The 26,437-nt window shown below is 39.3% G+C and overlaps 1 protein-coding gene across 2 annotated transcripts in view; it reads left to right on the plus strand.

Annotated features, from left to right (window-relative positions):
• Positions 1-26,437, plus strand: part of LOC146002485 (small G protein signaling modulator 1-like) — a 408,832-nt gene that overhangs the window by 161,041 nt on the left and 221,354 nt on the right. For both annotated transcript variants that reach the window (XM_083140359.1, XM_083140360.1), the window contains exon 3: positions 22,716-22,791. In XM_083140359.1, coding sequence (XP_082996485.1) covers positions 22,716-22,791 — 76 coding nt within the window. The remainder of the gene's footprint in view (positions 1-22,715; positions 22,792-26,437) is intronic.

Consider the following 26,437-nt stretch of genomic DNA (forward strand, 5'->3'; position numbering starts at 1 on the left):
ATTATGTTATATTTAAAGGGCATAGGCCTAAATACACTATACATCTCCCATGGACGTTGGATGTACGTATTCTTTGCCGTTACGGACCAATATGACGAATGCGATTGTTGACTCCTAGCCACATTTAAAACCTTGCATTTTTTGGCCTTTTGCCTGTCAGGCTTATCGGGGTCATGATTAATGAGGTTTTACTGTAATGTGACTATTCCCCATTCAGGATTAAGTCTGAAGCATTAATTTTTACATGCATTAATAATTAAATCAAGTCTAAATCTCTTATTAAAGTACATCTTCAGTTTTCATCTTAACCGGCCTTATGATAGGGTTTTTTCATTAAATAAATACTGGTTTCTTAATTTCCAACTATACCTAAGTAGGGAACGATTAAATATATGTTAAGAAAAAAAAGGTCAAGAAAAAGTCATGAAAAGCCAAGAATTTTGTATTTGTTATTTTGGTAGGCACTCTGTGATAGGAATTATAATTTCTGATAACAAAGATGCTACTATAAACTCGTAAGTGCATATGGAAAATTATCTCGTATTGTTCGCAAATTACTTATACCCTGTCCCAACTATCTTTGGAGCAAGACCGCGCATACCTGCAGAGAAGGGAGGAAATCGTGTTGGCAGAGAGAAGAAGTACCCTCTGCTGGAAAGGCAAGTAACTGAAGTCGCTCCGCCCCTCCACGGAATTGCGTTCCTCTCACGTGTTCATTGGTTGAGCCTTAACGCGTCACTACTTGGGCAGAGACTTGTTTTCGTTTCGTTTCGATAACTGGGACAGAGTGTAGAATCATCTCCACCTACACACCAATATTTTATGTTTTATAGTATATACCATAAATATATATATATATATATATATATATATTGTAGTTTAGGTCTTATTACAATCCACTGTTCATGATACCCGTGGATGATAATGTAATCAAATTTATGGTCTCTCGAGACTTTTGAATCACCCTATATCCTGTATTATCCTGGAATGAGCGATGTCCTGTACGTGGTTAAACTACCAATAAAATACAGTATGAAGGTAACTATTTGTATACGCTACTTGACTTGTTATCCTAGTACAGAGCACGGTAGCGTCAAACACGCATTGACGTGCTGGTTACGTCATTGCTATTTTTTTTATTTCCCGGTAACATGTGCGCTAATGCAACGGTGCTTCGGGATATGAAATATTGTATCGCCTGTTTTCGCCCGTCGAAACATAAAGAGGTAATTCCCGGTGTTGTTTGCATACAAGAGAAACATCCGCATGAACAAATGCTGCATTATTATCACGTTGGTAACACTTGCGTAAATATATATACAGGGCATAGTCAGCGCCAGGAAAGGATGCAAAAGGGTGTTTGTGTACCCCTGATTTAGCACACCACCTCATTCCACGCCACAAAAATTTCCTCAGTAATAATAATAATAAAAGGAAATTATACAGTGTGATAAATATATTTTGGTTGTTTTAACCAAGCACACCCAGCTGCTGATAGGTCGCAAGAATGGGTTGCTAACAGCCCTGAACCTGGTCACCTAACCTAACAATATAGGCATTATTAGAATTCTGATTGTGAAAATAATGCATGTAAGTTGGTTGGAAGGGTTAAATTTGGTGCTATCAGCATTTGCGTCTCCAGAATTTTTTGCAAGGGGGTGTCAGGCCAACAGTAAAAGTGAATATTAGAAATAATAACAAAGAATATAAAATTATTATAAAATAACTATTAGAGGAGAAGGTCTAAATATGGGAGAAGGTTTAAATATGGGTTTTGGAGTTATCAGCTCTCCCGGGTGCTGCAGGCTGGCAGAGGCTATTGGAACTGGTTATCTGTCAAGGACAAAGATTGCGGCGCCAATTCGCAAGAGAAAGTGGTGGTTAGTTTCGGCCTTGGACGCTGTTATAGAATTGCGACCTCCGAAAACTTATTGCAGGTATGTTTTAACTCAGTGCTTTCGAATTCTCATCTGCTTTGTATAGGTTATGATATTAGCGGTACATAAAACAAATATGGGCTTTTATAATGCCATGATTTGTTTGTGAAATATGTACCACAGAGAGCGAAAATAAATTGAAGAAGAGAAATAGCGTGATGGTCTAAATATGGGTTTTGACATGAGGTCTGATGTTGAGATCACATTTTCAACAAATATTTGGATGTTTTTCTTAATTTCGATTTTTCCCATTCCGCGTGATTTTCAAAACAACAGATTATTCATAAATATGAATTTTTATAATTTTTTAGCTATAAATGACTGTTTTTTACCATTTTAATTGCTTTTTGTGATATTGCCACTAGTAGCCCATATTGAGACCTTCTATACTTTAGCATGCTATTACATTTAAGTATATATTTCATAGATATGCATTTTATAGGCAAGTGCTTGATATAATATTTATTTTCCTCCGAAAATGACAACATAAAAAGGGGGCGCATATTTAGACCTTTTCCTCTATAAACAAATAACATAAACGATTTGTATTCCAATTTATTAAGGTTGGAACTTGCCTGATGTCTTTTTATTAACGTCATGAGGGCGTGTTATTAATCATATTGAGTATCCTTGCACGTCGACGTTTAACTAACAGGTATAACGATCACATTCGTTTATTAAAAACTTGTATTGGAAGAGAGAAAGTTTCGAGCAGAATACCCTGCAGTTTGATGTGACTGTTACAAATAAAATCTAACAAAATATATGAAAGAATTATATTTTCAAATTCAGATCTAAACGTTGCTCTTGTAAGATTTTTTGTTGTAATTGTTCACTGAAGAATTAGGATTTTACCTGTATTTCAATCCTACAGAATTAATTGGTTCTGTGTATTCATGTGCTCTAATCATGAAGTTTATTTCCATCGGGGGAAGAGTTCTGTGCGTGTGGTGGTCATGCAGGAGCATTGAAATTCCTTTATTGTAATTGCACTGTAGATGCAGCAAATAAGGGGAAGGTTTCTCTTGCTCATATCTCTAAGGGGCAATGAAGTTGATCATGTAAGTCTCTTTGGAAAGTAACCAGGTAAAGGTCACACTGATTTAATTACATATCCGAGGAATATTCTAAAAATTGGGGTCTCATACTGAGTAATTCAGATTGCATACCATACAGGGTGTTCAAAGTTGCTTTATTCAATTACAATGGCTATGACACCATTGCTTGCCTCAATTCATTTGTCCAGGGGTGCACATAACATTGGGAACTAGTGTTATAAAAAAATCGAGAACATTTTCACGTTTAATTTTTTTCTTCTTTCCTTTTACGTGTGCTAATTTTCAAGAATCAGCAGTGGCCCTCCAGTCATACCTACTAGCTAGGGGCGAGACTAGCGAAATACCATTGCAAGGCGATGTGAATATTTTTGTATAGTTAGAGAGAAACTTTGGCTAAAAGGTTTGGGGGTATTTTGCCACGCGGTTGGTTAGGTGAACGAGCTCATCAAAGGCGTAGCGTCTCACATTGTTATTCTCTTTCGTTATTAACATTTACACGCCTCATTCAAGAAAGAAGCTGTGTTGAAATTTTAGAGTTTACATTGAAACTCTAATTTTTAAAAGTTTGAAAATTTTGAAACCATTTATTCCTTGGTTTAAATGGTAGAATCTGAAAACATAAACTCGTTTCAGCAGCTATTTTACACTCATTTTTTTTCGATTTAATGCATTTTTTACTTCGTTATTCTTTATTTTATTTTAACTTTCTCTATTTTAACTTCAATTCACCAAGGTTCATTCACTTGTTTATTCTAACTGTCCATCACTCTCTTGTATTTGAATTATGCACAGTCGAGAGTTAAGCAGACTTCCACTTCCTGATATATTGAGGCTACAAGGTTTTACAACAGGTAAACAAGTAGTAAGCTGTTCACAATAATAGGAAGGTAAAAACTCATGTATAGGAAGTCTCCACGGACAGGGGTTTAGAGGAGCGGACAGGCTGGCAGAGGGCTGACTTTTCGTGATTAGAGACAGGCAAGAGGACTTTGGGGAGGAGAAAAAGAGAGCAGTCTGCCTGACTTAGGTGAACTACCTGCCAAGCCTGGAGAAAGGATAGTTTCATTTTACTCATCGATATTAACTTCATCATCATTCTTCTAAGTGTAGACAGGTATTTATCCTAATCTTCGGGTTCAAGGTTCTAAAATCCAACGAGTGACTATTTTCCATTTCTAGTTGTTTAAGGTATTTTATTTCAGTTGTGCCTTTTGCTGCCAAGCATTTAACTTGTCTTTATGACAAGTGCTCTCATCATTTATGAGGATGAATGATGATTAGCTACATCACCCATTTGGAGTGGCTGGTTCGATCCCATCATTCAGTAGAATGATACGATTCTGTTCGACATAAATTTTGCCAATTTCCAGAGGGGTGGGGGTCGGTCGCTGGACCGCTTCGACTCCACTTCTGACGCCCATGGCTACCAGCATATTTGAGAAACCAATTTTTGCGAAGTGATAGAAAGCAGCTGCATGTGCCCCACACCAAACCCAAACCAAACACCAGTAACGGACGCCACCACAACGTGGCTTATAACTGCAGCATTCGGACGAACCTCTATCGGAAAGTCAGACTGCTAACCACAGCATTGGAATTGGTTGGCCTCTATCTGAAAAAACGAATTATTACCAAGGCAGTATGCAAAGAGAATAAACACTCCTCTCTACGGCAACTTTGTACGTCAATTTTGCTTGTGAATGATACGTTCTTACAATATAAATAGAATCTGATCGTGACTTTCGGCCACGCTGTGCATGTATGAAGCAATGCAGGACAGATTCATGGTTGCCAGCGACATTTATTTTTCAGTTGGATACCGACAAAATTTGTAGTGCACCATAGACGCTTTGTGTGACCTATCAATGTAGAATCGACCTTGCAGCCATGCAGAATTCTGGGTAAACTCATAAAGTCCTTCCCTAATACAAAGGAATATACGTAATGGGAAATGCAACATAATTCATGGATGGTGGTTGCGATATATGAATGATTTAAAGGAGAGTAGTTCAACCCACTGCACTGGTACGATATTGTTTCCGTAGCATATTGTCGCTTTTAGTATGTTATCCGACAAAAAAAATAAAAAAAAATTGTAGTGGCAATCTTGAAACTGAGACGCTCAGTTTCATACATGCAGGAACGAAGAAGCCTTATGAGCAAATCTTTCCCAAGAAAAGATGTTTGTCTTAATATATTCTACACACTGAGAGAGCTTTTCGATGCCGTATGGTGACATCCTGTGTGTGTGTGAATCTGTGTGTGTTGTTTCATATATGTAGGGGAAACCTGGCTAATTCAGAACACAGAGGTAATAGCGAGCACCAGGTTTTCTGCTTTGCTTCCTTGATAAGAGTGGTCCAATTGGTGCTGCTACCTAGCGCCTGTTACTCAAACCAGCTGCCTGTCTGGTTTTATTTGTTTTTTAAAAGCAGGTTTTTCAGTTCCATGTGTTCGCAATCATAGAACTATTTCTCACTTTTGTTTGTTCGCATTTAGGACAATTTAGACGTTGTTTGCAATTAGGACACAACCGTTTGAATTTCACCTTGGCGGCAAAGGTTTCGCGGATAATGAAGATGTTGAACGTGAGGTGCGACTTTGGATTGGACAGCAGCCCAAAGACTCTTATGCAGCAGGTTTTGGGGAACTGATAAGGGGACGGGATAAGTGTATCAGTATTGGTGGAGAGATTATGTTTAAAAATAAAACGTTTTCAAGTCAGAATCTTACTTAGTATTTTTTTTAATAAACGTTTGTGACCCACTTACTGACTTACCCTCGTACGAAAATCGAAACTTTTTATGATATTTAAGACTATAGATCAGGTTGCCAACTCCTGAAGTACTATTAGCTTCTTATAGTAGTAAACAATTTTATTCATAATTTATAATACAGTAAAAACTGCATATCCCGGAACCTCTATAAGTAGGAAACCTGTAAATACGAAAAAAAAGTCCCCAGAACGGATTTTATACCGGAACCTCCTTAACGCGGAAACGGAACACCATTTAAAGACCAACGAGATGTTTTTATTCTCAGTAAGACGGAAATTTCTTCCTTTATTTTTTTCGCTCGCAAGAAAACAATGCAATACTGTAAGTGGAACACGCTTCTGTTGCCACTCGCTTATCGGTAACATTGTCGATATGAAAGAATGCGCTACAATACTCATAGCTGTTACGATTACGTTTCTTTCTTTCATCTCTTACCCTCTTTCTCCACCTTTCTTTGTCTATTTCTCCTCTGTTCTTTCGTCATCTTTCTATTTTTCTTGTTATCTCTCTTTGTTTTTTCACTTTTATCTCAATCTTTCTTCACCTCTCTTATTCATCTTTCAATCTTTCTCTTTCCCTCTATGCACTTCGCGCTACGACGCCAGGGGTCCCGGGTTCGAATCCTGGCATGGATTTTTGTGAGTGTCCATTTTACTTCGATTTTTGTGCCACTTTTGGCTAATTTGCGAAGATGGAGATGAGTGATGATATGATAAAATTGATGAATGTATCGCATTTTTATTCATGTACGTACATGCATTAGTACTCTACATTATAAGTAATGCGAAATGTAAATCTAACTTTCCATTATTTCCTCCAGCGCTCTATACTGTATTTAAAGTCAATCCTGTATAAGAAGGAAAACTGTTAAGACGGAAAATTTTGCTCGGAACCATCATGTTCCGGAATAGACAGGTTTTACTGTATAATGTTCTTAAGTAGTTTAGTATCTGGGCTTCAGGCTTCACAGATAAATAGATATAGGGAGAGAGAGAGAGAGAGAGAGAGAGAGAGAGAGAGAGAGAGAGAGAGAGAGAACTGATCTGATCTGATCTGAAAGTAGGTTTTACCTCTTGTTAACTAAAGAGAATGTTTGTGTGTAACCAAAGGTTCTTTCACTAATGTGTATTTTGCACCACCTGCAATTGCCATATAAAAGGAACTGAAGGACGAACAGATCCCAAGAGTAGCCGCTGTGTTTGCATTTGCAACCGAGGACTGTGAGCGTGGATGAGTCGGCAAATAGGCATCTCTTAGAAGGAGACATCGAGGACTCGCACCGGGAATCGATTGTGCAATCAAAGTAATGCTGCTTTCTGAACGGAGCCTCTTCTAGTGGTGATTGCTATTTTTTTTTTGTGCCACTGTTTGCCCTCTCGAGCTGATTGCTCGGGCCCTGATTCTCAGAACCAATAGAAAAGCAGCTGTAACTTCCTCTGACGATTATCTGCTACTTCCCATTAGCTTATTCCCAATTTGTATGTACGGGGGTCGTTTGAAAAGTAATGGTCCGACCCATGTGATGCATCGTCGGTCCACGTTTCCATGCAGTGACTTACGGAGGTTACAGTGACCGAGACGGCCTTGTAAGAACCGAGATGAGGCAGTGATTTTGGCCGTGTCCGAAAGGTACAAGACCGTACTTGAAGCGAAAACCCGAAAATCTTTCGACAAGGAACTCGCAGTTCAGTCTCTAAGCCTTGGACTGAAAGAGGAAATCTTTCGAATTGCACTTCGACTGCAGCGCCTCATATGATAAGTAAATAAAACTAAGAATACATTGTTGAATACATTGTTTTCCCCTCGTTTTGTTCTTTTTTAACTTCATGCATAATAGGTAGGCTATAATAATAATAATATTTCAATTAAATTGTTTATTTTTATTATTTTATATTTTATTTAAATTAGATTTGATTTGATTTAGTTTATTTTACTTCGCGTTTTGGGCCTCTTGGCTAATTTGCGAAGATGGGGATGAATGATGAAATGATGAAATTGATGAATGGACATTCACAAACAACCAAGCCCGACCGGGATTCGAACCCGGGATCCTTGGCGTCGCAGCGCGATGTGCTAACCACTCGGCCACAGGGTCGGGCTATTTAAATTAGAATAAGCATAGTAATAATAATAATAATTATTATTACTGTTAAAGTTTTATCAATGGCCTGACCCACCACCCCTTTCATAAATATGTGGCGACGCTCATGTCACAATTCAGTCCGACAATCCTGATGTTTCGCAGGCTTCAACATATATTCTATTTCAGAAGATTTGAAGTTGACCCACCTTTGAAACGTATCCGCGGGGGCTACTGCCGCGAGCACATTAAATGTCAAGGCAAACTCGCGGACCTTGAGCGAAAGGGTTGAGGAGGAGGGGGGGGGGGCTTGACAGCGTCACGGAAGGCCGGAATCATTTCTTCCGATCGTCGACACGAACAGCCTGAATCTATCATAGCTTTCATCATTCGTTGCGTCATTTCCGGAGGCATACGTAGTATCCGGAAGCGAACGTAGTGACCTTGGACTACATTCAGCTGTTGTTGGATATTTTTTTTCTCCGCCTTACCTCACACTCATATGGCAGGTCTTGGAACTGTAATGTAACTGCCTGCTTCCAACATCCCTATATTCATTCCACACATTGGAGGCGACAAGAGAGAAATTTTATCACTCCATACCAAGCATATACGAGTACATTGGTATTTGCAATGGTATATATAATGTTATATATTATTAAGACGATATCTTCTAAGCGGTGGTTATCCCAGTCACTCTCTTTCTCTGTTTTTCGTATATCTGTTTTTACTCTATCCTTTGTTTTCATGTGAAGGACAAACACAAACATCCATGTTCTAACCGGGATTCGAACCCGGGACGCCTTGTGTTGTAGCGCGCCGCGCTGACCACCTTTTTTTAATTTACTTTTATTTCTTTATAAAAGGAATACCCCTAAACGGTAGTATTCCCCGTTTTTTCACCTTTTTCACAATGTTTCATTTCTCGGAACGCTTGTGCCTCCACCGGGTATGTTTTTTTTATATTGCTTATGTCGGGTGTAATAATATGTGCGTGTGTATTCTATTGAGCTTCGTGTGGTGATATACTTTTACGAATATAATGCCGTTTCGTAAATGTGTAATGAAGGCAAGAGTTGATACTTTGTATTTTCTAAGAAAGTTTTCCTAAAATCCTTATGGCGTTCCCTCGTTGCCTAAAATGCTTGTAGACTTGCCGACAACGTTTCCAGAAAACAATTCCACAGTTCATTAGCAAACGAAACATTCCATAATACGACCCCTGCAGATCCCGTGGAACGAAGGGCCCGAGGTTTTTCAATTAATGTAGCTGAAATGTGTGACGAAAGTTTCTGTAAGGTAGAGAAAGTCACTTTCAGGACAAGACTTGTTTCTTGTGCAGAGAATAAAAATCAATATGAAACACCATTGACAATAGTCCAAGAAAGCTTTCATTGCTCAAGGGGTTCTTATTTATTCGTTCTGTCAAATACACTTGTCGACTGTCCATAAAGGGTGGTCTTTTTTCTTGCAAGTAGTATACCCTGGGCTGCAATCTTACAGACTAACCAAGCTCTGGCGTGAGGTTTGTATTGTGTCATGTCCATGTGTGTTTGTGATTTCATCTTATCATCTTTCATATCCCCTATACGCCTTCATGGCGTGGTGCTAAGCACAGGGGAGCACTTTACTTTTTTTTTTACATCTTTCATCCTCATCTTCGCGGTTAGCCAAAGTGGCAGAATACTAAAGTAAAATAAGCCAAATCAAACAATTGAAAGCATATAAAGTCATGCCATGTGTGTCTAGCAGCAGATTTTTTACCAGTCAAGAAAGTCAACAAAAAGTCAAGAAATCAACAGGTAGATGAAGAAAGTCAAGAAATTATGCTTGTGGTCAAGAGGTTTTGCTATTTGTTTTACAGTATAGTGAGTTTTGATTGTTATATACCTGTACTGGGATTTGATGAAATTGAATATTTGGAAATCTAAAATTGTATTGAGTTGTGGTTAAGATTTATTCAGATTTGTTAAGAATTACATCCCTGTATGCATGAAGTTATGCAAAATATAAAATAAAGTAATGTGGCGATTCCTGAAGCATTAATTTTTACATGCATTAATAAATTAAAGCAAGTCAAAATTTCTTGTTAAAGTACATCTAGAACTTTCATCTTTACCGGCCTTATGGTAGGGGTTTTTCATTGAATAAAAATATCAATTTTCTTAATTTCCAACTATACCTAAGTAGGGGCCCATTAAATATATGTTAAGAGAAAGGGAAAATAGGTCAAGAAAAAGTTCCATGAATTTTGGATGTTATTTTGGTGGACACCCTATATGATAACTTCACAAAATCAGTTCGAGATCTTGACACATGAAACAATTCACACTTTGATCTTGTTCTTAAATCATAAAAGAAACGAATCAATCAATTTTAGAAACATAATAATTATAATTAGAAAAATAGCAACAATGTATGCAATATTTTATAAAATTACCAGCGTGCAGAAACTGCTCCGTTACGACCTGAGGGTTCCGTCTATGGGCGGTTTCCTGGAGACTTGCGTGGAGACGTCCACCTTAGTATTAGTCGTACCGGATTTCACCCTCTCTCCTAAAGGGTAGGTACCCCACTTATGATGGAACTTAGAGAAAAGGCGAGGAAGGGTGAATGGGTGAGAACTGCTGTCCTCCTCCTTCTCGGGGTCGAGCCCTGCTGCTGAGTGCCGGTCCAGCTGGCTTGCCTGAGGTGTCGTTCCTCTGGACAGGCCCTGGGTTCGGCCTCACGACTCCTGGCGGCTTTTCTTTGGGAACAATCGCATTCCAGTGAACCCGTCGTGAGTTCCGCTTGACATATACTCCGTCCCAGCTAACTGTGGAGCAGGAGAACGAAAACAAGTCTCTGCGCAAGGAGTGACGCGAGACGGTTCCACCAATGAACACGTGAGAGGAACGGAATTGCGTGGAGTGGGGGAAAGCGACTAAAGTTACCAGCCTTCCCATCAGTGTCTACAGCTTCGCTCTGGCAAATAGATTTCCCTCGCTTCTCTGACGTTATGCGCAGCCTTGCTCCACAGTTAGCTGGGACGGGGTATACTTGTCAACTCCTAGCGTATTCTCCTCCTGAGGCAAGTTGTTTACCTCTCTGGAGTTGGTATGAGCGTCGCCCGAAATTTTTGTAGGGGGCTAGGGCAATTGATAAAAATTGAATAGTATAAATAATACAATTACTATTATTATTATTATTATTATATCGTTGGGGAGGCTTTTATGCTCGATCCGCCAAGTGAGTGAATATCCAGCACAACTGTTTTTCATTATTTTGTACATTTCACACAGTTAATGTACATAAATGCATAGGTATTGAATTTTGTTATTAACTTTAACACACTTTTTTTTAGTTAGAAAAAGCTTCAAAAGTTGGGAGAAAAATTTTGCCATAATGTTTATGTTATGTGGCCTCTCGGATAATATAATCTATTTTTGGATTTTTTAAAACCATTATTCTTCGGTTTTAATGGCAGAAGATGAAAACATGAACTGTTTTCTGTTTATTAAACTATTTGTTTTCGATTTAACTCATTTTTATTTTATTGTGTTCGAATGATAACGAAATACACTTTATTTCCGTTATTAACAATAAAAGTAACAAGCTTTCTGCTTTTTTTTTGTAACTTGAGCGATTCCAATTTCCAGGGGGGTCGATGGATCTGTTTGACCCCGTCCCCCTCTCGACGCCCATGGGAGTTTCGTAATGTCTAGGGTAACTTCCTGGTAAGGTCGGTAACGGTTCTGTTTTATTTCATAAAGTTGATAAAAATCTAAGGGTATATAGTCAGATCAATTATGACGAAAACCGCATACAAATACTAACAAATCGAAATCATCTTTGATGTGTGCCTGAAATGCTCATAAAGGCATTCTCAAAATGCCAAAGTTTCCCTCTCCAGGAAGATCCGCAATTTTGAAACGCGTCAGCCATATTGCATTCCATTTTTCGGTTGGAATTACTAACACTTTTTTCTTCTTCTTCTATCTAACCTAACCTTAGCTCACAGTGATGACGTTATGTCACGTCAGCCAATCGGATTGCTTAAAACTGTTGAGGCAGCAATCGCTACCTTATATTTCCGAACATAGAGACTATTTTTTTAAATCCATACGGATCGACAAACTTCTATAGGTGCGGCCAGCCATCTTCTCGTAATTTCAGAATAATGTGAAAAATATTATAATTGAGATGGAAAAATAATTTTCATTTGATAATAACTGTTTTACATAGAACCAATATGAAAACTTGTTCAGTTCACCATTTATGTTCAGTCTTCCTTCAGGCTTGAGTGGGTTTGTTTTCATTGCTCAACAATGTATGCGATGTCCAGTATTGGATAATTAATTGGCCTCTAATTAATGGCCTGGTGCTGTGTTTGTACGTTCGAATAAAAACCATATCTACATCTTTTTTTTATGGCGTGTTTATTTACAAGATCAATAGCGAAAGGGACAGCAAACTAGCCAATAGCTCAAATTTCATTTGAAGGTTGATCTTCGTGCTCACATGGGATCTGTTTTCGGGCGAATCCTTACTCTGCCGTGTTTGACTGACGGATATACTGACGATGTGGGGGTCACAGGGAAAATCGGGTGATTTATTCCCCATTCAGGACAACCCAACTCAGGAACTGTAGGAATTCCAATGAAAACAGTGTCATTTCAGGAACTGTTCTGTACTGGTTGTATATTTCAGTGACATGTCTTCTCCAACTCAGGACGTTTACTAATTGCCTCAGGGGGGGGGATGAATTGGCGTTTGAAATACACTATCTACCAAAAAGTAATTGGGCACCTATGATGGTGGTTAATTTAGTATCTAATTTGAATCATTTAGTATCATTTAGTGGGACCACTGGTGGTTGTTCGTGGCACAATGAACTCACAGGCATACTGTGCTATACTAGACAATGAAATGCTCCCAACCTTGTGGCGTTTTTACGGAATGGACCCCTGTTACTTACAGGATGACAATGTTAGGTGGCATGTTTCGGAGGCTACTATGCAGTGGTCTGCCGACAACAATGTTCACCGATTGGTCTGGCTTGCACAGAGTCCTCATCTCAATCCCATAGAACACCCTTGGGAGGCATTGGACCGGCGGGCGAGGTCTCGGGAGATGCGGCCAAATTCCATTGTCAAACTGAGTGAGATCTTGCAAGAGGAATGCCGACACATTCCAATGGACGTCCTCCACAAACTAGTCGAGAGCATGCCTGACAGAGTGGCTGCTGTCATAGCAGCAAGAGGTGTCTCCACGAGGTTCTAACAGGGTTCGCACCACCAGACAACCATTTTGTACACGTGCCCAATTACTTTTTGGTAGATAGTGTAGTTGACACTACGGATATATGTGTAACTGCTAACCTAACCTGCAAGCAAAAGATCTGCAACATACTCAAAATATATTATAGGATAGAAGAAACTCCCCGTAAAACACAGTACTTTTTCTGCAAATTTATATACAGTATATTTACGCAGTATTTCAGGGTAACGTGCAGTAACGATAAGAACTCAAAAACCTTTCCTTTCCTCTCTCACTTCCCTCCCGAAGCAACTAGCAGGGGTTCCTGAGTTGGGAACATTCCAATTCAAACATTCCACGTGAAAATTTTTGTTTATGAATTGGGAACTTTCGTCATAGTTTTGCTACGTTTAAAGCGTGTATGTCGTATAAGCCACACGTTTGGAGCGCTACTTGTGCTACGCGCTTTCAAGTAAGCCCCACACGTTGCGAGTGACACTTGCGCTTCGGGTTTAAGGCTCCACTATGTGCACTATTTATGTTATTATACCACAGCTACAAATCTACAGGGTAATAGGTTCTTTTTTTTAAGAATGCCAATCAGCAAGCAGAAATAGCCAAAGGATATGAGAGAATTGCGAGTCTATATTCTGAAAATCTTCAGTTTACAAAGATTATATGTTCGAAGTAATATATGTATATGTACATAAATAATATTCTCTTGGAATGGAATAAATTTATCATTCTCTACTTTTTCTTCTATGACTCTAACCTCCTTCTTCTTTCTTCTACTAATATGGATTTCTTCTATTGGGAAAGGATAGGATAGGCTTCTTCTTTTTCCTCTATATAAATCTTATTTGGATTTCGTCTTTCTTCTTCTTCTATAACCCTGGTCTTCTTCTTCTTTCTTCCACTAATATGAATTTCTTCTATGGAAAGAGGATAGGCTTCTTCCTTTCCTCCCTATATATAAATCTTATTTGGATTTCTTCTTTCTTCTACTAACGTAAATTTCTTCTTTAACAAAATAATCGGATACTTCTTTCTTCTGCTAAAGTAACTTTCTTCTTTAATGAAAGAATCGGCTTCTTCTTCTTTCTTCTATTTATCATTTATTTCTTCTATCTTCTATTTACAACAAATCGTCTTAGGCCTTCTTCATCAATTTCTTCTTTGGCAATATTATCTATTTCTTCAATCTTGTATTTGAAACAAATCGTCTTAGGCCTTCTTCATCAATTTTCTTTGGCAAAATTATCTATTTCTTCGGTCTTCTATTTTAAACAAATTGTCTTAGGGCTTCTTCTTTATGACTTGGCATCCCACTTAAACTGTTCGTGCAGTCCCGATTAGCCTATCTGTGCATAAAGTGAATTTAAATCAAAACACACACAAACTCAACAAAGCTTTAAAAATAAACCGGGTGTGACGAGCATGTTTGTGTGTCCGTCCATGTCACTTTTCTGCGTATACGCGTGCGTAAAGGGGAGGGGATGAAAGGGCAGGTTGGGACTGGAAGGAACCAGCGGAGATAAAGGACATTTCCACTACTTTTTTTAAAGATCATTTTTAAAATCTACACAATCGACAAATAACCCCTGAAACTTCCCACGTTCATGTGCGTTCATTTTTAGGTAAAAAAATCGAGTTTCTAATTTTCGAGCCGAGAGTTGCGCGCACGTGCGCCATGTTGTGACGTCGTCGTTCGGCTCGTCCTGTCGTCTGCACTTCGCGTTGGCTGCATTTGGTGTTACGGCGTGTCTGTGTTTGCTATGAGATAATGGATTGGAAAAGATACGTAACTACTAGAACAGGAAATGGTCCTTACCACTAAGCAAGCACTAAGTCAGTGCTTTACCACAGTTTTTTCTGCTGAGTTAACATTACAAATAAGATTTTTTGTTGCCTTGTGCCGAAAGAAGTTTCCATCTTGTGAGTTACAAGAGCAGAGCAGCCCGAATTTTATAGCTGGTGAGTGTTGTGGATATCACAGTAGAAAATAAAGATTTCGCTTATGCACAAATACGAGTACCATGCTCCAATATGATATTTCTCATGAATGAAAAAAGAAACAGATGACTTGTTTCTGTGCGATTTACATGGCGAGGCCACGAATGATAAGCTACAAGAACAATGAAATTGGTCTGTGAAAGCTATGTAAAAGTGCAAGTTACTAAAAATACTGTTCTATTTGATTACATTCTAGTGCATTACCATGGGCGTAGCCCAAAATTTTTGTACGGAGGGGGTTCAGGCTCTGATAAAAGTTAAAACATTAAAAATAATAATAATGGTTATGGTTGTTATTGCACAACAATAACTATTATAAACTCATAAAATAAAAGTTTTTATTTCTATAATAATTTTATTACATCCTTCCTTGGGCAGGCTGTTCTATTCGGTCCATCAGATGAGCGAATATGCAGCGCAACTATTTATTTATTTATTTTTTTACATTTCAAATACATTTAGTGTACTGAAGTGCAAAGTACTATATTTTGTTATTTACATTCACACGCCTTGTTCAAGAATAAAATTAAGTTAGGAGTAAATTTTAGTCATATAGTGCGACCTCTCACATAAGATATCTAATGTTCGGAATTTTGAAAACTTGAACCACCTATTCCTTGGATTAAATAATAATAATATGGATCCTGCATTTTACATTCAACTTTTCGATCTCGCGCATTTTGTTACTTTGATTATTCTGTTGGAATCATGGGCGTCGAAAGGAGAGGAATCGGACGCCCCCCTTTGGAAATTGGCATCGTTCATTTCAAGTAAAAAAAGAAGAAAGCTTGATATTGTTATTGTTAATAGGAGAAATAAAGATCATTTAGTTAGTATTTGAACAGAGTATAGCGACAGTAGAACGTGTGTTGGATCAAAAAAATAAATAAAGGAAACTATAGGAACCAAGTTGTATTTCCATGTTCTACCATTTAATCCAAGAAATAAATGGTTCCACAGTTTTCAATATTCCAAAAAAATATAGTTTTATGCGAAAGGTCACAACATAAACCTTATGAGTAAAATTTTCCCCTGCCTTTTACAGCCTTTTCGCGAGTGATGTATGCAAAAGTTAATAACAAATACAATAACTGTGAATTTTAGAACACTGAGTGAAATGTGAACAAAAAATGTATGAAATAACTTTGTACTAGATATTCACTCATCTGTTTATTTTTATTAGTATATAATATTTATCATTGTAAAATAATTTTATTATTATCAATTTCTATAATTGTTATTATTTCTACTATTCAAGTGTTATCATTTCCTCCAGCTCCAGCAAAAAATTCTGGCAACGCCCATGGTTGGAATAATATCTAACTGAAATGTATTTCTGTTATTATTATTTACAATAAAAATAATACACTTTCTGTTTTTTGTAACTTGAAATGAACGATGCCAACTTCTAGGAGCTGGTCAACGGATCGGTTCGAACCCCCGCCCTTCCCGACGCTCATTTGCATTACATACATTTATTTTCATCTACGCAAGAAAAAGAAAAAAACCCGCTGGTTTATACCGTCGTGCAAAAAGACTAACATTTTTCTTCAGGTAAACTTATTGCACTGCAGTAATACCAGCACTACTAATAATAACTGAAAATTAGGAATGATTGCTACTGAAAATAAGCTTTCAACAGAATAATATTAAATGATCTTGAATAAGCTGTCGATGAAAGTAAACACTATGTCAAATTTCCCTTCCAAAACTTAACTCGCTGCTTTCGCTCCTCCATCCAATATCAGTTGTGCAAAATATGGAGCTACCTTGAATGCATCTGCACATGTTAGATTGCCGGAATTGGCTTTCGTACATCTCTCGCATGTCATAATCGAAACTTCAATTTTGAAAATCGCAGAAAATCCTCTTCAATATCCAACGTTACAAACACGAGGGGCGTCGAACGCCTTCGTGCATGGATTTCTAGAGCGCTAAGCAGACGACCGAGTTCGCTGCCGAACGAGAACGTCATAACTGGAATATCCAATAAGAACCCATTCGGTTTTCGTGACGTAGAGCATCAATTTGGCACATCTTTTAAGGACAATTTCTGGCAAACTATTTCGAATTAACACAAACTATTTTGCACAACGTTAATATAAAATGAATGGCATGCAGTAATACAGTTAAAATCATATTTTAGGTAAGAGTGGAAATGTCCATTACCATGCCCTTCCCTCGGCCAAGACCCAGCTATTGTGAACAACGATAATCCGTGAGATACCACCCTGAAAGGTCGGTCCCTGGGGACCCTCTTTATAGAAAGCAGGTAGTACGGGACTACCTGAGCTTATGCTACGAAGAACTTGGAAGAACTCCGAGAGAAGGGTGTACGGATGAGAATATACGTCGCAGTGTACACAGTCCGTCCAGTAGGAAAGGTGACTGTTTTTTTTTTTTTTTTTTTTTTTTTTTGCCACGGAACAACCAATGCCATCTATAGAGAAGTATATGTACTACGTAGCGACACATTTCGACTTTCTTCCGGCAAAGTTGCAAAGCACTAGCGTCGACGGTCGACGCATACGGATCTTGTGACTGACAGTACCTGCTGAACGTCGGTCGGAAACGGAGCAATGTGCCAACATTAAATTCTGTTTCAAATTGGGTAAAAGTGCAACAGAGACGTTTCAAATTATTCAAACTGTTTACGGTATTGAGTCATTGAGCCGTAAGAACGTGACGTGTTTAAGTGGTATGCAAGATTTCGTGATGGTTCAGGGTCCAGGCTCTCCAAAACCGAAGAAAGTGCGCATGCAGAAGAACCGAATCAAAATCCTGCTCACGGTTTTCTTCGATTCCTAAGGAATCATTCACAAGGAATTCACTCGCACTGTGAACGCTGAGTATTACGTGGGTATTTTGCATCGTCTATTGGCCACGATTCGTAGAGTTCGGCCTGAATATCGGGAACAGGGCTCATGGTCTCTGTTGCACGACACTGCACCCGTGCACAAGAGCAGATTGATACGCCAGTTTTTGGCCAAAATAGGGATAGTGGAGCTCAATCATCCCCTATATTCTCCAGATTCAGGTCCATGCGACTTCTGGCTATTTCCAAAACTGAAATTGGCGTTGAAAGGAAGGCGTTTCGACACCATTCCAGACATCCAAAAGGCTTCGACAGCGATTTTGTAGGCAATTCCGAAACAGGAGTACCAAGACTGCTTCACAAAGTCCTACAACCGCTTCAGTGCATGTATTGACTCACGAGGTATAAACGTTATTGTAAACTACCAATCCACAATGTCTTGTCTTTCATTTCTCATTAGTCACCTTTCCCACTGGACGGACTGTGTATGTCTCGGCAATGTGGCGTAACGTACTTACGTAAATAAGCAGCGGATTTACGTCGCACGTTAGTATTTGGGCCACAGCCGCCATGCTTTGGGCTCCAGCTACGGGACGCGCGTAGGTTCGAGTCTCCTGAGGGAAGCGTAACAACTTTTCCTGAGATTGCAGCCTGTGTTTGGGACCGGTGGCCACCCACCATCGTGAGTGAAACTTTGGAGCTATGAATGAGTAGCGCAACCTGGCCATGGCAACCTTCTACAACAACTAAGGGTTCGTCGTTCACACGTCACTGGTTGAATGATCTTCCACCTCGGCAGTCGGTAGGTAGGCCCTGAGCCTCACGGGCTGTTGCGCAACGGGTTATTATTTACAGGTTTACTTCTAACTTCCGTTAGGAATGTTGCATGATTACTGAGGGTTCGCTCTCTTGGGTCTGAAGACTCCCTAGAACAATATAAACTTTAAGGAAATTTCTGGATTGGTCAGTTAGTGTGGCTAGTAATCGATAGTCACCAATGTGCATATTTTTAACATTGCTATGACATCACATATCCTGGAAGTTGCGATTCTATTTTCCAAGTCGACGTTTGGTTCCCTGCGAATCAAAGAATATTACGCTTCCCTCGAGATAAAAGTCGTGACGAGGAACGTCAAAAGGAATCCAGTTCACATCACTTGCTCCTCCGCGTGTATTCATCCGCCGGAAGCGATTTTTTTTCCATTTTCTAGGAAGTCCCTTTCATTCTAGCGTTCTAGAGAATTCCCTAGCGAGTTTTCTTTCTGTAGGATTTGCCCCTCGAGCATATGACACGATTCTCTACCAGCAAGCAGCATATTCTCTCTCCAGTGCATTTTCTGGATCCAAGACATCTTCTTTTTCATGGCAAAAGATGAAACGGAAGATTCCCTTAGCAATTGATACGCGTACAGGGTTTCCGGGAATAAATGGTCAGGTTTTAGTGATGTAGTTGTGAAAGACTCGTTTCGTGGTACGTCTTCAAACTGTTCCCGTTAGATTTGGAAACTTCAAAGGAACTAGACACTGCCTTTTGAAATGCAATGAATTGGAAGCCATTTTTTTCGAATAAGAAGAAATGAAACCAATTTTTTAGAGTGAGAAAATGGAGTCAGTTTCATATAGAATTAGATGAATTAGGAACTTTCTTTTAGAATGAGAATAAATGGAATTGATTTTTCACTTAGAATGAGCGGAAATGTAGACAGTTTTATTTAGAATGCGAGAAAATGAAACCAGTTTCATTCAGGATGGACACATGCAGAAGTTTCATTTAGAGTTAGATAAATTGGAAACATTTGCTTTATAATGAGGTGATATGGAATCAATTTCATTTAGAATGAGAGGAAATGGAATCAGTTTCATTTAGAATGAGAGGAATTGAAACCAGTTTTATTTAGAACGAGACGATAATAACTAGCATATTTGAGAATAAGAGGAAATGGAACCAGTTTCATTTAGAGTGAGAGTGAATGGAGACAGTTTCATTTAGAATTAGATAAGTTGGAAAAACTTGTTTTAGATTGAGCGGATATGGAATCAATTTCATTTAGAATTAGAGGAAATGGAATCAGTTTCATTTAGAATAAGAGGAATTGAAACTAGTTTTATTTAGAAAGAGAGCATATGTAACTATTTTAGAATGAGAAGAAATTGAACCAGTTTCATTTAGATAGAGAGAGAATGGAGACAGTTTCATGAAGAATTAGATGAATTAGAAACATTTGTTCTAGAATGAGGGAATATGGAATCAATTTCATTTAGAATGAGAGGAAATTGAAACAGTTTCATTTAGATTACGAGGAAATGAAACCAGATTTATTTAGAAAGAAAGTATATGTACCTATTTTAGGAAATTATACGAGGCGTGTCCGGAAAGAAAGGTTACAACGGCTGGTACGCGTATTCATTCAAAAAAATGTCTTTTACAAATTATTTAGTGTTACATGAGTTATTTTTCAACATAAATTCCGGCATTGTCCAAACTCTTGTTAAGTCTAGGTACTAGCTTCTGTATTCCACAGTCATAGAATTCTGCCGCCTGCTGCTGGAACCACATTTCAACTTCGTTCTTGATCTCTTCATCGTCCTGGAGGTGTTGACCTGCAAGATGTTTCTTAAGGTGAAGAAACAAGTGGCAGTTGCTGGGATCCAAGATCCGGGATGTATGGTGGATGGTCCAAAACTTCCCACTTCAATCCTTTGAGAAGCGCCTTGGTGACATTCGCTGTGTGAGCCCGAGCGGTGTCATGAAGCAGGCGGACACCTCTTGTCAACATTCCCCTGCGCTTGTTCTGAATGGCCCGTCAAAGGCGTTGCAAGGTTTGGCAATATGCAGCAGCATTAATTGTAGTGCCGGGAGGCATGAAGTCAATCAGAAGAATACCTTGTTCTGTTCCAGAACACAGAAGCCATGATTTTCTTTGCTGAAATTGCAATTTTGAATTTCTTTGCGTATGGCGCCAATGCAGTAATTGTTGTCCATTTCATCACCCGCCACAATGTGGTCGAGGAACTCATCTCCTGCTTGTGCGTAGCGTGTGAGGAAGTCGAGTGCGAAGCCCATCCGTTTCGTTTTGTGTTCGTCCGTTAGCATTTTGGGCACCCAGCGCGCACACAATTTCCTGTACCCTAATGTTTGAGTCAAAGCTTCATGAAGCGCTGTCTTAGACACTTCCGGAATGATTTCGTGCTATTGTCTTACTGTGAGACGCCGATTTGCACGAATTATTTCTTTAATGTGATGCAGAAGTTCATCGGTGATCACAGACGGCCTACCGCCCTTGTGTTTGTCATGAACGTTGGTCCTGCAGCGAATTCACGGCACCAGTTCTTTAGATGTTGGCGACTCATAATGTTTCCATACACGGGAACAATTGCTTTGTGGATATCCGCCGGGCACTCGCCTTTTGCATGGAGGAAACGTATGACGGAGCGCACTTCACATTTGGCGGGATTCTGAACCGGCGGAGCCATTGTCAGTACGTGTTAGTCGAACTAGACTCCAGGTAACAATGACGAACGGCAGCGAGACGAAAACTGAAGGATGAAGGTCAAAGCCAGTGTTGCCAACGTACGCACTAAAACATCACCTTTCGGCCTATACGGGCTGTAACCTTTCTTTCAGGATACGCCTCGTTCTAGTTTCATTTAGTGTGAGAGGGAATGGAGACAGTTTCATGTACAATTAGATGAATTGGGAAACATTTATTATAGAATGAGAGGAAGTGGAATGAATATAATTTAGAATAAGGGAAATTGAAACCAGTTTTATTTAGAAGGTTATAAATTAAATCAGTTTTATTCAGATTAATGTGAAACTGAATCAATTTCAATTCAAATGAGAGAAATTGAAACCAGTTTCATTTAGATTGAGAGTACCTTTAACTATGAGTAAGAGAAAATGGAACCAGTTTCATTTAGAAGGTTATAAATTGAACCAGTTTCATTCACATTAATATGAAACTGAATACATTTCAATTCAAATGAGAGAAATTGAAACCAATTTCATTTAGAATGAGGCGTAATTGAACCCAGTTTTATTTATAAGTGGATATATACTTTAGGATGGGAGAAAATTTGAACCAGTTGCATTTAGAATGAAATAATTTTAACCAGGTATGAAAATGAACCAATTTTACTTCGAAAGGGAGAAATTAAAACCAGATTCATTTCGAGTGAGGCAAAATAGAACCGAGGACCTATGGAACCAATTAACTTATAATGAGAGAAAGTAACAAGATGAATTTAAGATGTGAGAAATTGAGCGTTTCGTTTAGACTGACAGTAATTTGAACTTGCACTGAGGCTCTTTAAATCTTAAAGCTCTTTAAACGGAAGAATGAACAAATATTAGAAGAAGAAGGAATGTGAACGGGAAGTAGTTCGTTTTAGAATGTTGACAACTTGAACCAGACGCACTTTTTTACGCAGAGATTAACTTTAGGAGGTGGTCTCGTTTAGATTGGGAGGAACCAATAGCCTTTCGAACCAGAGCCAGTGGAACTGATTTCTTTTTGACGTCCTGAACTGGAAGAATTTGATTCTAATTTTGAGGACCTTGAAGTAGAAAGGGTCGGGGGCATATCTACCACCAAGGTTCATCTTTCTACCCACAGCCGGAAACAACTGCTTATTTCACTGTTGGGCAGTCTCGCAATATTACTCCCCCCATCGCTTGTTTCTTGTTACCCCAAATTGCAATTTAATTTGATTTCCTGGGCGGGATTCTGTAAACAGCGTTTTATAATGCAGTTTCTGAGAGCTGATTGTCATTTGTTTTTCCTTCTCCTCCACTAGGTGAAGCAGATTATGGAGGAGGCGGTGACGAGGAAGTTTGTTCACGAGGAGAGTGGATCCATCACTTCGCTCTGTGGTGAGTACCCTGTGAACCTTTTGTATTTTATCTTCACATAGGAATTTTAAGGTTATAACGCTTCACTGGTTCCGCCTATGCGAGAATTTTTTTTTATTTTGTATCCATGGAAACGTGGGATGCTTGTAATAACTGGGAAGCGAAGCATGAATTTTGCATTGTGCAGCTTGAACTGTACACTGGCACACAAAAGGAAAGAAAAGGGTAAAGATGAGATTGGATGTCAGTGAAAGGGTGAGACAGAGAGAGGGTGAGATGGAGAAAGAAAAACACGGGGAAGAATGAAAGTAAAAAAAAGGAAAGGAGAGAAGACATGAATAAGCAGTTTGCAGAGAAACAAAAAGACTGGAAAACCATTCTGGAGAGACAAAGAGGAAGGAGAGTACTTGATCAAGAAGAAGAAGAAGAAGAAGAAGATGAAGAAGGGAGAGAGAGAGAGAGAGAGAGAGAGAGAGAGAGAGAGAGAGAGAGAGAGAGAGAGAGAGAGAGAGAGAGAGAGAGAGAGAGAGAGAGAGAGAGAGAGAGGAAGAGGAAGAGTGAAACAGGAAATTTGAATCCGCTATAAACGTAACGTTTCCACCCTCTAACCTTGTTCACACAAAAATTCACACTAAAAGGTTCATGCTGATTACTATACAGGGTGTCCCAGAAATAGGTGGCATAACTTCAGGAGTGTGTTCTTTACATGTAAACAATTAAAAAAGTTTATATGAACATATGTCCGGAAATGTTTGATTTCCGAGTTATAGGCTGTCATAATATATGCTCACTGGAATTTGTCTATCTTCCACAAGCGGTTTCCTGTAACACAACCAGGTATTTGATGAGTGGTACATGCTGAGTGGGCCTTGTTGAGACCATGTTCACCAATCAAGAACGAGCAGATATGCACTTCATGTATGGTTTGGCAGATGGCAATGCTGTAGAGGCCCGTCGTTTGTACCACGAAAGGTACCCACACCGAAGATGCCCAGATAGAAAAAAAAAACACATTTCTGAGTATCCACCGCCGTCTGTGTGAATTTGGCAATTTTGCACCTCGTGTTGTTGAAAGAGGACAATCCCGATCTACGACTCCTGTGCAAGAAGAGGAGATTCTGGATATTGTAACTGCAACTCCTGAAATCAGCACACGAAGGTTAGCAATGCAACTGGATATTCCCCATTCCACTATCTGGAGAGTATTGCGAGAACAACAGTTGTACTCTTACCATCTGCAACGTGTACAGACATTATCACCAGCAGATTACCCTGCGCGTGTCGTGTTCTGCCAATGTTTTTTGCAGCAATGTGCTACAACTCCTAACTTTCTTGGGCATCTTCGGTGTGGGTACTTTTCGTGGTACAAACGACGGGTCTCTACAGCATTGCCATCTGCCAAACCATACATGAAGTGCATATCTGCTCGTTCCTAATTGGTGTACATATTCTCATCAAGGCCCACTCAGCATGTACCACTCATCAAATAGCTGGTTGTGTTACAGGAAACCACCTGAGGAAGATAGACAAATTCCAGTGAGCACATGTTATGACAGGCTATAACTAGGAAACCAAACATTTCTGGACCTATGTTCATTTAAACTTTTTTCATTGTTTACATGTAAGGAACACGCTCCTGAAGTTATGCCACCTATTTCTGAGACACCCTGTATGTATATATATATATATATATATATATATATATATATATATATATATATATAAGTGAAAGAGGAGAGAGGAAACACTCACCAGGCGCAGGAAAACTTCAAATTTTCGTGACGGTGTGTTACATCTTCAGGAGTAGAAAAAAGCCTTGTGAAGTGAGCTACATGCACAGTACGATAGCGTGGCCTGCAGTGTTGCCAGGTCCAGAAAGATAAAAGTAGACAGTATCACACTTCTGGACCTGGCAACGCTGCAGGCCACGTTATCGCTCTATGCATGCAGCTCACTTCACAAGTCTTTTTCTACACCTGCAGATGTAGCACGCCGCACGAAAATTTGACGTTTTTCTGCGTCTGGTGAGTTTTCCTCTTTTGTCTTTCACTTTTTATTTAGCCCTTGCGGCTCTCCTTCCTCACACACCCTCTTATAGTCATTATACCCTTTTCGAAAGTCGTACTACGCCACAACGTTTCCTATTCCAACAAGCTACATTATACCATCACCAGAATTTCATGTATTTCATGCAACATCTCGCTCAGATTCACTCAATCTTTGGATGATGTTTGAGCTGTGGGCAAGCGCTGTGAACACCAGCTTCTCGTCCTTTAACCGAAAGCTTTCTGCGCGAGGAAATTGCCATTTGCAAGTGACAGTGCTAAATACCTACCATCTAATAGCGGGGAGTGGGTGTTCTGAAAGCACAGTTAAATTCCTGTGAAAATATGAACATGTCAAGTGTGCAGAGGAGACGAGAAGCGGTTGGGAGTGATGGGTTTCTTATGCCTCACTGTCTCTCAAACAATCTCAATTCATACATGCGGAATTCCACCTCGTTTCACTTAGGTTTCTAAACCATGCAGCTACACCCAAGCTCATATCCTCTTTATTAATTTACCACCAAGTCAAGTCTTGTGGTGTGTTTTTTATGTCTATTTTCTACCTATTTAGATTAATCACCTCAATGAATATGAACGTCGAGTTGATGAAATACGAGGGTTGCCCAGAAAGTAAGTTCCGTTTGCAGATTTTGCCGCTGCAGCGCTGCGTTCATGGTGGTGCGCATGCGCGCCAAGTTTGTTGATTCTTTCGCAAGGCATGGACGCGATTTGGACACCTTTCAATAGTATTTACGCATCGTGCTGTGTGTTCAAAATGTTTAAGAAAAATCGACAAACCGCCACGTTTGTAATCCGTTTCTTGAATGCGAGGAATATAGAATCAGACGATATTTATTGTCACCTTTGTGAGGTGTATGCAGAACATGTCATTCAAAGATAGGGAAATGGGTACGACTCTTCAAGGACGCGGAAATGTTAATAATAATTCGCGGACCATGATGATTTGATATCTGCAGTTGAAGATAATATGAGAGAGAACAATTCGTTCATCCGCACTACAGCCCAGTCTTAGCACCACATGATGTTCATATGTCTCTGCATCTGAAATTCTTCCTTAATATCCTGCGGTTTCATGACACATACTCCCACAATTACATGTTGCAATGGGAAGCTTAACTTTTTTCTACCTTTAATGTTATGACATCTTCTTTACTCTACGGGTAATAACCAATAAACACAATGGCGACGGTCTGGAATGAGAATTCCTGTGTAAAAATATACGAATTATACAGGGTGATTCTAAAGGTATAGAACAAACGAAAACTACAGATACCTCCCATGAAATAGAGACGAAAGTTCCCCTTCCACTTTGCCGAGAGATTCCTCCGTGAGGAGCTAGATAACGCCGAAAACGTGTGAAAATGAACTTCACAGCTCTGTACAGAAAGTACCAGTGAAGATAGAAAGGCGGAACAAACGAAGTCAAAAGGAACACCAAAGTCGCCCATCCGAAAAACACTAGGCGGCAGCTGCGCAACGCATGCGCATGGGGTTCCACAAAGGAAATAGGAGTGTCCCGCAAGACAAGTGAAGGGAAAGGGTAGCGATCGACAACGGTAGGGACAAAAGAAGCAATGAAGCATGAAGTAACAATTGCACAG

The sequence above is a fragment of the Lepisma saccharinum genome, chromosome 18 (assembly GCF_977018435.1).
Source record: "Lepisma saccharinum chromosome 18, izLepSacc3.1, whole genome shotgun sequence".
Taxonomy (NCBI): Eukaryota; Metazoa; Arthropoda; class Insecta; order Zygentoma; family Lepismatidae; genus Lepisma; species Lepisma saccharinum.